General features: G+C 35.8%; 1 protein-coding gene across 1 annotated transcript; it reads right to left on the reverse strand.

Moving 5' to 3' along the window:
- Positions 1 to 6,749: 6,749 nt before the first annotated feature.
- fmodb (fibromodulin b) lies at positions 6,750 to 8,880 on the reverse strand. Its single transcript, XM_057357375.1, has 2 exons — positions 7,950 to 8,880; positions 6,750 to 6,945 (listed from the first exon to the last, which is right to left on the reverse strand). The coding sequence occupies exons 1-2, from the start codon at positions 8,878 to 8,880 to the stop codon at positions 6,794 to 6,796; spliced, it is 1,083 nt and encodes a 360-aa protein (XP_057213358.1). The 3' UTR covers positions 6,750 to 6,793.
- Between the last annotated feature and the right edge of the window lie 4,014 nt (positions 8,881 to 12,894).

Consider the following 12,894-nt stretch of genomic DNA (forward strand, 5'->3'; position numbering starts at 1 on the left):
TCACATAAAAGCATGTGCTTGTTTCACTATATTAGTGATTAGTTATAATTAGTGGAAAAAGGTATTTCCGTGTTCTCAAACCTAAACCTAACATTACCCTCATAGAAGCACATGCACACAAATAGATTTAACAAAAAATATAGGTTGGTTAACTCGTAGGCCTTTTCATCTGAAATCAGTAAAATGTTCTTAATACATTTAATACATGTATTAATACTTAATACGTTTTTATTGTGCATTCCAATTAATATCAATCAAACTGCAGTTGGTTTGATTTGATTTAAGCCATAATAACTAAAAAAATACAACTAACTAACACAATAAAAACGTGATAACAAAATAAAAAACTTGATTTTTGAATTTTTTTAAATCTTTAAATTTTTGAAATTTTATCTGATTTTGGAACCAAACTTACATAATATATCATCATGCTACAGAATACAGTACATCCCTGACAAATATCAACCAGAACTGCCATGAGACTGGGTTGCAAATATGGCTGTATATCTACACCTATTTCATGGGGATATTGCATAAACACTACAACCTAACCGAAACCCCAAAATAAAGTTTTCTGCTATTTTAATATTAAATAATTTATAGTATATTTAAATAAATCTATAAGTTATAGTGTTTTTATAAACAAGGACGTCCCCAAAATGAGGTTTTCCTCACACACACGTTAGTTTATGTCTTTCCATGGACATAATGACTTTTACATGGCACATACATATTTTTTGTATATTCTTTCCAGCCCTTAACCTAACCTTCCCTGAAACTTTTTGCATTTTAACATTTTAAAATAAGCATAATTTTGTATGTTTAATAATTAATTTTCATCAGTGGCCCCCAGGTGGATCTAACGTTTACCTGCAGATGGCAGTTGTCTTTCAAAAATCAAACATAACATTAGATTATGTTTTGAATGCAAATTAGGGATGTAACAATATCAAAATCTCAACGTATGCCGTTCATGGTACGGTATTAATTGCACTATTTAAAATGACAAATGATGACTTGGGAATGTGCCATAAGCATCCTCTTTTCTTTATCTTCTAATCATAACTGCTTAGAGGTACGAGTTATGAGAGTTATGAGAGGTAACATCTATTGTTTTTTCTGACATTCCCTATGTTAGGCCCGGAAGTCCTATTATTTCATACAGTCATGACCACGATAATAATGAGACAATTTTGCTATTGCGATAACACGATATCTATATTATTATTACATCCCTAATGCAAATGTTTGTTGATTAAACCTTCCTATAATATTTATGAAACATTAAGTAATGGGCAAAAAATAAAACCTCAACAAAACCTTTTTTATTTAATTGTAGAAATGTGTTTTTTTTAAAGAAATTTCAGTGTCCAGGTTACAGGCTGGAATTTCCAACAATTTTATTAGTAGTTGATTTTGTGATGGTTTTCGTAACTAAAGTCATGACACAAAATTTTTCATAAAACAAATGATTAATACAACAAAAAATTATTTAAGTCAGTTTAAGAGAGGCATTACAAAACTAAAACTATCATTCTGTACAATGCAACAAACTGAACTCAGAACACATCTAAAACATCTCAAACACAAACAAATTAATTCCTTTGCATTTTAGTTTTGCGTACACATGGAAACCTTTGAGAGTTCTGTAACTATATGCATTATAGTAAGCATGAAAGTGGATAACACTTGAACATTGAACATTGGTCCATATCTACTCCTTATCAATGTTGATGTAAACAAATTATACAGATTTACAATACAAATACGAACATACATTTAGTCATACAGTTTCATTGCCATTGAAGAACAGTTTTTGCCTTCTTAAAGAAGCCACACATCACATCAGTGATCTCTTCATACTTCCTAAACTTTTGATCTCTCATACCATATACTATAAGTGGACTCATGTTGGTGAGAATAAAGGTACAGAAGTTGATTACATTCAGGTACTCTGGAAAGAGAGCTGAGTCCAGGACCGGTGTGATGAGAGAAAGTGTACACAGCACTAACTGGACCTTTCCTCGCGAAAAACGCTTAATTCTGGTTTGGTGTGAACCCAGTGTTACTATCGCTCGTCGGTTGACGTGTGAACGGGCTATTTTTTTCGCCTTGCCGAGCTTTTCTGGGAGAGTTGCCCAATAAAAGGAATAGCCCAGCAAACACAGAACGTTCCCGTAACGTTAGTTTTTGGTTCCTTTTTGGTCATTTTTTGGGAACCAAATACCAAAAAATAACGTTATTTTCAGGTTTTATTTTTTTTCAACCAGAAAATAACGTTCTCAGAACGTTGCAGGCTGGTTTTTTAAAAATAACCAGAAAATAACGTTCCCTGATGGTTATTTTTTGGTAATTTTTTTGCAACCAGAAAATAACCAGAAAGTAACGTTCCCTGATGGTTATTTATTGGTTATTTTTTTGCAACCAGAAAACAATGGTCCCTGATTGTTATTTTTTGCAACCAGAAAATAACGTTCCCTGATGGTTCTTTTTTGGTTATTATTTTGCAACCAGAAAATAACCTTAGATAATAACGTTCTGGGAACCAAAAACTAACGTTAGGGGGACGTTCGGGGAACCAAAAATTGTTAGCTGGGAGGATCCCTGTCAGACTTATAAAAAACTTTTCGAAAAAAGTTGGAGTGCTGGGGGAGTGTATCGAGCACAGAAATACTACGTCATACGTCCAACTCGTTTTTTAATAAGTTGACAATGTTAAGCATGAGAAGCCAGCACGTTTAACTTTGGAAAGAAGTCAGAATGCATGAAACAGTGTTAAATCACCCCTTTAAATTATGTGATATGATGAGTTTGAAACTTCGGCTGGTTTCTTCTGCTATAGACTGATTTCACTCGGCTGCCATGTTGAAATCGAAAGCGAGGCAGAGGTGGGAAGAAAACCGGAAGGACAGATAGACTGCAATGGTTTTGACTACCATGAATATACAAATGATACGCTTAAAAACAACGTTTTTAGATGTGTGCACGCAAATGAAACCCGCTTATGGCCGCTTAAACAGTCACTAATATTTGATGGTACAGCTAAAGTGGGTCAGGTTAAACAGCTTGTGTAACATATATTTTCACATTTAAAGCTACAGTTAGTAAAAACCGCTGCTAGAGGGCGCATGATCAAAACAACAACAATGGCGTAGCTTGATTACGCTGTGAATGAGTGTGGAATGATGGTTTCTACGTTAGTAAAGGCGGTAACAAAGGGTAACACGGATATGACGCCATTGACAGGCGACTGCATGGAGATTTTCTCACCATTTACTAGTAGTTGGAAACATTTGAAATATTGTAAGTACTCAGCTGAACAAAATATATAACACTGGCCTAGTGGTTTTGGGATATTTTACTGCAAAATTGTTACAAACTGTACCTTTAAGATCATAAATCGTTTTAATAACTACAGGTTGGTTGTCCAAACCAATGCAGTCTATCTGTCCTTCCGGTTTTCTTCCCACCACTGCCTTGCTTTCGATTTCAACATGGCGGCAGAGTGAAATCAGTCGCTTGCTGCATCCAAATCCGCATACTATCCTTCCTAAAAAGTATTCGAAAGTAGAATTAGTATGTCCCAAATCGTAGTATGTTGAAAAGAGTATTCCAAAGATTCCCGGATGGTCTACTACTTCTGGTAGAAATTTGAAGTGCAGAACGATGCGCACTCTAACGGATAATATTACCCACAACTCACCACAAATAGGCAGAGTTTAGTGATGCTCAACTGCATTAATAAATTATATAACTGATGTATCACTAAATTAACAAATGTAAGTATACAGTAAACATTACATACGAAATAATGAATGAATAAATACCTTAATTAAAAGAAGAGCTGTATTTTGATGTGTGACAGGTAATGGCCACAATGTTGTCTATGCAACAACGGCCACTTCCGCTTCCTGTTAGTATGTCCCAGTGCGTATATATTGTTTTGCTACACACTAAAATGTATGTACTTTTCCATTACAAAAACAGTACATACGTTTAGTGCATAGTTTAGGTTGGAGAATTGGGACGCAGCATATGAGAGCTGTTATGTGATTTTTAGACGATCTTTCTCTCCAACGTCTGCTGGAAAGTATCTCCATAGATATTCTGCTAAAAGCCTTAGTATCGCGGGTCTTAACGCGTCTCTGCTGGAAAGTCTTTATAATATTAACACAGGTCCTAGCTCCTGTCTGACTTTTATCCTTCTTTTTAAACTTAACATCCACAAACCGTTTATTTTATGTAATACATAAGTCATTGCTCTTTCTACAGTCTTTCTAATGCCCGCAAAATCTCTTCCCTGCATCAACATGAGAACGACATATTTTTGTACTGTGGAGGCCACCGTAGTGTTTGGACTGAGCGATTCGTGGCAAATCTATAATACAACGCTAGTGGCCGCTTTTAATTAAGAACTGCGCCTTTAAGGACTGCCTAAAGACAACCCAATGATTTTCCGATGCTTCAAAAACATTTTCTTAGTTCTTTATTGCATTTTTCATTGCAATTTTTCATTGATTTGTGAGAAATGTTGTACCCTATATCTTGAAAATGTTCCTTAGTTTTAGGGATTTATATTATTAACCTTTCAAAACAAAACAAAAATGTATAATTGCCATCTCAGTGTAAGTAATTTTCAAGAAAATCTTTTTCCTCAAACAGAAACCCAAAGTTTCCCAACCACACCATTATCTGACCAATACCTTTACCAAAGATACATCATCATATTTTTATTTTATGTTTTAGTAATTAAAGAAAAATAATGTTAATCTTTTAAAACAATCCTATGATCACAATGACTACACAAGGACATTTGAATTAGCATTTAAAATATAGTCATACGCCACTTATTGCTTGACATACACTTTCATCTCATGCAAATAATCATTACATGTTACTACATGCTCACAAATGTCTTATCTACTGTATATATACACAGTGGTGTGAAAAAGTGGCCCCCTTCCTGATTTCGTATTTTTTTGCATGTTTGTCACACTTTAATGTTTCAGATCATCAAACATATTTAAATATTAGTCAAAGATAACACAAGTAAACACAACATGCCGTTTTTAAATGAAGGTTTTTATTATTAAGGGAAAACAAAATCCAAAACTACATGGTCCTGTGTGAAAAAGTGTTTGCCCCCTAAACCTAATAACTAGTTGGGCCACCCTTAGCAGCAACAACTGCAATCAAGCGTTTGCAATGAGTCTGTTACAGCGCTGTGGAGGAATTTTGGTCCACTCATCTTTGCAGAATTGTTGTAATTCAGCCACATTAGAGGGTTTTCGAGCATGAACCGCCTTTTTAAGGTCATGCCACAGCATCTCAATAGGATTCAGGTCAGGACTTTGACTAGGCCACTCCAAAGTCTTCATTTTGTTTTTCTTCAGCCATTCAGAGGTGGACTTGCTGGTGTGTTTTGGGTCATTGTCCTGCTGCAGAATCCAAGTTCGCTTCAGCTTGAGGTCATGAACAGATGGCCGGACATTCTCCTTCAGGATTTTTTGGTAGATAGCAGACCATTTATCACAGCAAGTCTTCCAGGTCCTGAAGCAGCAAAACAGCCCCAGACCATCACACTACCACCACCATATTTTACTGTTGGTATGATGTTCTTTCTGAAATGCGGTGTTACTTTTACGCCAGATGTAATGGGACACACACCTTCCAAAAAGTTCAACTTTTGTCTCGTCACAGAGTATTTTCTCCAAAGTCTTGGGGATCATCAAGATGTTTTCTGGCAAAACTGAGACGAGCCTTGATGTTCTTTTTGCTCAGCAGCGGTTTTCTTGGAACTCTGCCATGCAGACCATTTTTGCCCAGTCCCTTTCTTATGGTGGAGTCATGAACACTGACCTTAACTGAGGCAAGTGAGGCCTGCAGTTCTTTAGATGTTGTTGTGGGGTCTTTTGTGACCTCTTGGATGAGTCGTCGCTGCGCTCTTGGGGTAATTTTGGTCGGCCGGCCACTCCTGGGAAGGTTCTCCACTGTTCCATGATTTCGCCATTTGTGGATAATGGCTCTCACTGTGGTTCGCTTTAGAAATGGTCCCAAAGCTTTAGAAATGGCTTTATAACCTTTTCCAGACTGATAGATCTCAATTACTTTCTTTCTCATTTGTTTCTGAATTTCTTTGGATCTTGGCATGATGTCTAGCTTTTGAGGATCTTTTGGTCTACTTCACTTTGTCAGGCAGGTCCTATTTTAGTGATTTCTTGATTGCGAACAGGTGTGGCAGTAATCAGGCCTGGGTGTGGCTAGAGAAATTGAACTCAGGTGTGATAAACCAGTTAAGTTATGTTTTAACAGGGGGAAAACACTTTTTCACACAGGTCCATGTAGTTTGGGATTTTGTTTTCCCTTACTAATAAAAACCTTCATTTAAAAACTGCATGTTGTGTTTACTTGTGTTATCTTTGACTAATATTTCAATTTGTTTGATGATCTGAAACATTAAAGTGTGACAAACATGCAAAAAAATACGAAATCAGGAAGGGGGCCAACACTTTTTCACTCCACTGTATATAAAGACAAAAATGTTTAAAAACTTTATAATCATGAATTTCTTAAATAGAAATAGATGTTATATGTTATAAATGTGCCTGTTTGTTTTTTAACATTCCACAAGAAAACACCACATATGACATTACAGTGATGTATGAACATGTCCTTTCACATGCCACATTGTTTGAACGTTCATTTGCATATTGTGAGATAATCACAATCAAGGTAAAATGGGTTGTGTTTGACACAGGTTGTGATTCATATTTGACAGCAGTATATCCCAGGCCTACACGTCAATGTTGGTAGCCAGGCGCAGACAGAGTACAGCTTCAGAGGGGATGTCCTGAGGGCTTATTTTGTTGGCATCCAGCCGCAGTACACGCAGATTGGAATAATTGTTCCTGTCCACAGCTCTGCAGAAACTGCTCAACGAAAATTCTGAGAAATGCAGAAAAAGCATGCGTTATTCACTAGTTGCATAAGATGGTGCCAGTGAGCTTTTGCGACGCCAGACTCGGAAGTATGTTCAGGTGGTATAACACTGTATGGGAAAGGAAGGAATTTTGGCTGGCAAATATGGGTGTTTTTTCGATAAAAAGGAAGAAAATCATACATCAGCGATATGATAGATTCTCTTTACATTGCTGAGCACTTCGTTAAGCCAAAACAACTCGACAGTGTTATATGACTCTGGCGTCACCGGCACCATCTTGTGCACTTATCAAGCAGGATAAAACTGCTTCCAAAAAATTTCTTTTCAAACCTGTACGACTTTCTTTATTTTGCAGAACACAAAAGAAGATATTTTGAAGAAAGTTGGTAACCCAACAGCGGTGGCACCCATTCACTTCTATTATATGGACACAAAAAGGGGCAATAGATGTCGCTGCTGTTCGGTTACCAACATTCTTTAAAATATCTTTTGTTTTCTGCAGAAGAAAGAAAGAATACAGGTTTGAAATGACAAGAGTAGGCTACATGATGATAGAATTTTAATTTATGGGTGAATAAATTTTAACAAGCATTAGGCTTTCCCCATGGATATGAATAGTCAGTGTGTAAAATATTGTATTCAATATGCATTATTACAAAATAATTTTTGTGATTGGCTTAAAATGGTAAATACAAATAAATTGGCTTTACGAGCCATTACTTCAACGAATCAAAATAACAATTTTAACTTATTTTTTATTAATTAAAGCAACTTATTACTGTCCAGAATTTAAAATAATGACCTGTAAAGCCAATTTAATTTAACTTAATACTTTCTATTGGTTAGATATTTGCAAAACCCAGTGACAAACATAAAGCGTGACTAATAATAATAATAATTTCTTCCAGAAAATAGAAATCACAAAATATGGAGATACAAGGTTTCATAAGGAAAGCTGCAATATATAGGCTATAATATTCATTTGTAACATTTTGTTGTTTAACATTACCTTTGATCTTGTTGGCCTGTAGATAGAGATTCTCTAGACTGGTGCTGATAGTGGGAATCCTCTCCAACTTGTTGAAGGACAAATCGAGTTCCACAAGTGTGCTGACATTGAAAACATTGGCTGGTATTCCACCATTGGTGAGCTGGTTGTGCGACAGCCGTACAAAGCGCAGCTCAGGTCGGTCGTTCAGAAAGCCAGCAGGTACGCTAGATATATGGTTGTACTCGAGGTAGAGTTGACTTAACTTTAGCGGCAGACGTTCTGGAATCTTCCTCAGTCTGTTCCCACGCAAGTCTAGAACTGTCAAGGATGGCAGCCCATCAAGAGCATTGCCAAGATCTTCAATGGGATTCATTTGGAGATGCAGGGCCATCAGGTTGCTCATGCCATGGAAGGAGTCAGCTGGCACCACAGAGATATTGTTGTGGTTCAAGTGTAACACACGCAGGGAGGGCGGCAAACCTTTTGGAAAACGGTTGAGGTTGTTGTTGTGTAAAAAGAGACGCACTAGGTTCGGCAGTTTGGCAAAGACTTTGTCACTGATCTTGTCGGAACTCAGTTTATTCGAGTGGAGGCCGATCCAAGATAAATTCGGGGCATTGTCGAACACCCCGTTGGTGATGCCCGTGATCTGGTTATTTTGCAGGTAGACGTATTTGATGCGAGATGGGACGAATGGCACGTGCTGTAGGTTGCGGTTGTTGCAGTACATGGCGTAGCGGTACATCGAAGGGCAGTCACACTCCAAAGGACACTCAAGCTGGGAAGAGTCATCCTCTGCAGTCAGAGAGGCCTGACTGTGACTTCGGCCGTAACCGTGACTGTAGGCCCGGTTGCGCAGGTAACTTAACCAGGTCAGGGAGCTGCTTGATTGTGTCGTGGATATATTGACAAGCTTTGCCAGCAACAACAGTACAATCCAGCCTCTCATTGTCACTACAGAAAATATATATATACAGTATAGTGAATTCATCTTTTGTAATATATTTTGCATTCTTTTATAACTAAATATGCATTTTAATACATTTGATGTGAAACTTGATAATAACTGACAAAGTTAAGCTTTCCATAGATTTTTTTGGAATGTCCCTCTTCTGTTTAAATGACAGCATGCACTTAAGCTGTCCTGAGCTCCACAAGTTTGTGCAAAGCATGATGATGTTATCCAGTATAATTTGAGAATGTTCCCGCGTTAAAGATAACATGTTCTTTAATGTAAGCAAGAAAATCGGACTTTAGGTAACACGGAGTTAAAATGGGCAAACTTTTTTTGCATTCACTTAACCTAGAAACAGTGCAGTTTTAACATATCACCTTCATTTTACAGCATTTCACAACATTCCTTTATTTTAAACTTTTTTTGTGTATTAAAACTATTTTAAATAGTTTTTAAACTTTTTGGACCCCTTTGTATTTGATAGGAGACAACATTTTATGATTTCCTTTATGAACAACTATAGGCCTACCCAAATGACACATGCAAAGCTTATGTAATCATACCATTTATAAACTATCATTACAATCATCATTATTTATGTGCCATGTTTTATGTCTGCGAACATGGTTGTAGTTTGAACATAAATCAAGTTATTATGCAAATTCTGTCAGGTCTGGGCAAGTATGTTTTTTTTCTTTATGTCGAAAAACAAAAGGTTTCTAAAGCTGAGAAAAGAGTGTTTCGCTTGAGGGAGTGTTACAGATATGAAGATTGATTCATTCAGCTCTCAGTGCTGGCAACAACGTCACTTTTTTTGGAACAGATTCAAAAATCTGTCTTCATTTTATCACTGTTTAAACTTACTTAATACACTTTGACTAATGGATTTTGTCATATTTATGGATAAATTGTTTCTTCAAAACACATTAAAATACAATATCAGAATCATAAAAAGCTATTGTTTCTTAATTAATAATCTGATAGTAAATAATTGCAAGATGATAACTGTTTCCAAATTAAGATTCAAATGAATAATGAATAAGATGCAAAATTAATACATGTACATGTAATGTAATTTAGAAATAAACATCCTTAAAAAACTAACAAAATTAACAAATTACATTTTTCCTTATTCGTAGTTAAACATAATTATGTATCAATTAAAACAAACAAAACTGATATATAATCAAAAAGAAAGAACAGAGAAAAAATATTTGTTGCTACACAACGAAAGACAAAAGTCTTTCAAGGTAAGTACAACAAAACTGTACCTTTAAATCAAATGTTTAATTAACGTATAAACATTTGCTTTTATGATAAAAAAGGATTAAATACATACTTTTTTTAGCAGTCCCTGTTCGTATTTGTGTGTGTCTCTGTCACTGAGGGAAATACTGGAAAATGTGGGGAAGGAATAAGAAATGATATTGGCCACATTTCCCTGCTGCATTCAAGAATCAGGACTATAAAATGAATTAAATAAATTACATCTCAAAGCACACAGACTTTGCGTTCCTTAAATGAATTCCACATGCATTCAACATTTTACTTCACCCTCTAATTGTGAGACACATACATTCACATGCATATGAAACCCTACCTTATATGTTGTCTCCTTAGCTTGTGTTCATTTATCGATCTCAGGCCAGTAAACCGGTACAGTAGCACAGCACCGATGTCTTCACTGTGCACCTACTGTATACATTGAACCTTTGTCTAATTCCATACACTTACATGTTTTCCTGTGTTTTGGCCTAAGGCTGTGTGAATATAAATGCCATGTGTGTGAAGGCAAAACATCTGCATTTTAACAGCCCTACTTCATACATTCTGTCAGTTGGGACCCCTGCCCTATCATTATCTAACACAGGATAAGTGTGTGAGTGTATGATGGGGTCATGCATGCAGTTTTTGTATGGATCTCAGTTCAACATGTAAATAATTGAAATCACAAAATGGATTAAACGGAGAAAACCAAAGTACATATTCATTTTTAACTCTAGTCTGACAAAAATCAAGCCATTCGCTGTGTCTGCAACTTTCTGCAATGTTTATAAAAAAAGAAGTCAATTTCCCTTAATTATTAAAACAAGCAGAATGCATAATAAAATTAGGCTTTTTACAGGAAAATAACTCAAATCTGTGGATATTACTGTAAATAAGTATGCCAGACAAAAAGGTAAGCTATTAAGCGCTCACTATTAGAAACCCATATGCTTTTAAAATGCTTGATAAATGGAAGGTGTTAATCTTTCTGCTGTATTATTCTAGGAATAAAGCTACAATTATCAGAAAAAAACCCATCTAATTAGGTTTTATAAAAGACCACATTGTTTTAATGACATCATGATGGCAGAACAAACGTAATGTGGAAAATACTCACATGGAGGCAATTATTCTTTCCTTCCCTCATTCATGTGCAATGAGGAAATTTGCAAACATCTACAGTATGTATTTAATGCCAGTAAAGACCTAAGACCATGCAGGGTTAATGCATATGTTCATGTAATTGGTATGTACTGTATGTATGTTGTATATTGTAGCCTATACTATGGTGATGTAAAGCTCTAGTACACAACAAACATTACAAGACTATTGTTGGGTAATCAATATAAAGCATTTGTTTTCTAGAGTGTAATACATTTATGCATCTGACAGACGCTTTTATCCAAACATTCAAGTTATACTTTTATTCATCAGTATGTGGAGAGACGAACCCACAAACCACAATTGCTCCACTAATAGAGTGGTGCAGGGATGACGTGTTAGTCCCTCGACCAAAAGCCAATGCATTTTTCCAATAAACTTTTGGAGGATCGCAATTACCAAAGGTTTATGAAGTTTACACGTTTTGTCTATCAAGATAATCTATACAAATTAACAAAACATTTTTTTTTTAGAGTTTTTAGAGATTTGTGCCTATGTTGCATTATTTGTGAGATTTATATGCGCAATGACGTCTCCACCAAAGGCTGTAGTCGCTTTTAGCACCGTGTTAGCAACCGCTACTTTTAAGACACGATAAAACTTTTTTAAAAAATCACAAGAAGGGTTTTAACTGGATGCTACAGTAGGTTCAACCAACAACTTTCAACCAAAAGTGAAAAATTATGTAGTATTATGTTATTCTTGAGAAACATTCGGGCAATAAATATACAAACATAAACATGGACAATCGATAAACATACAGTTTATTCAATTCATTCAGTATAGAAAAATCCTGAGAGACTTCAAGGTGTCCAGAGGCAATATCTCTTAAAGAAGATTTCAACATGTATTTATCTCTCAAGACAAATACATTATTCTATGCTATAAATGTCTCACGGCTCGTTGGAATGCTTGATTCTGATTGGCCAGTCGCTACATTTGCAGGTTTGTTATTCCCAGATAACAACCTCTCAAAACTAATAACACACGCACGGTGTCCTGGATGCAGCAAATCATTTTGACAGTTTTTTTTGACAAATTAAATGTAAATTTATCTTTTAATAACATATGACATTATATTTACAAATGATTAAACCAAATTGCCTGTTTGTGACATCTTAATGTCGTTTCTTAACTTAAAACCGAAAGTAAACAGCTTTTCTTTGCAGAAGGTCTGCATTCGGTAAAAAATATCTAATCAAATATTTCTAATTCACATTTCATGTTCAGTTTTTTTCTCATGTGGTAAGTAGTCATGTAATAAGCGGGATAATGTACAAGCAGCTGGCTGTTATCGCAAAATAAGCCCCTTCAATGTGATACAAGACCCTCCTCTTTGCGTTGGGTCCTGATCACACTGTCGGGGCTTAATTCTGCGATAACCGGCTGCCTGTACATTATCCCTTACATATGGCAGACCTTGAATGATAAACGACAAGTCATGAAAAGGCTAAATGTTTTCATGTTCAAAACATCTAGGCTGGGTTTCCCGAAACCTTCGTATCACTACGTCGTTCTTACGAATATATCGCTACCACTCTTAAGGTATAACTTAAGAATGACATAGCGTTAAGAAGGTTT

This window comes from Triplophysa rosa, linkage group LG17, assembly GCF_024868665.1.
Source record: "Triplophysa rosa linkage group LG17, Trosa_1v2, whole genome shotgun sequence".
Lineage (NCBI taxonomy): Eukaryota > Metazoa > Chordata > Actinopteri > Cypriniformes > Nemacheilidae > Triplophysa > Triplophysa rosa.

What these genes read in the sequence shown, in the direction of transcription:
- fmodb (XM_057357375.1), bottom strand. Translation starts at nt 8,880, where the DNA reads ATGAGAGGCTGGATTGTACTGTTGTTGCTGGCAAAGCTTGTCAATATA. An exon ending in ACAGGCCAACAAGATCAAAG is followed by an intron (nt 6,946 to 7,949) that starts GTAATGTTAAAC and finishes TGCATTTCTCAG; the next exon opens with AATTTTCGTTGAGCAGTTTC.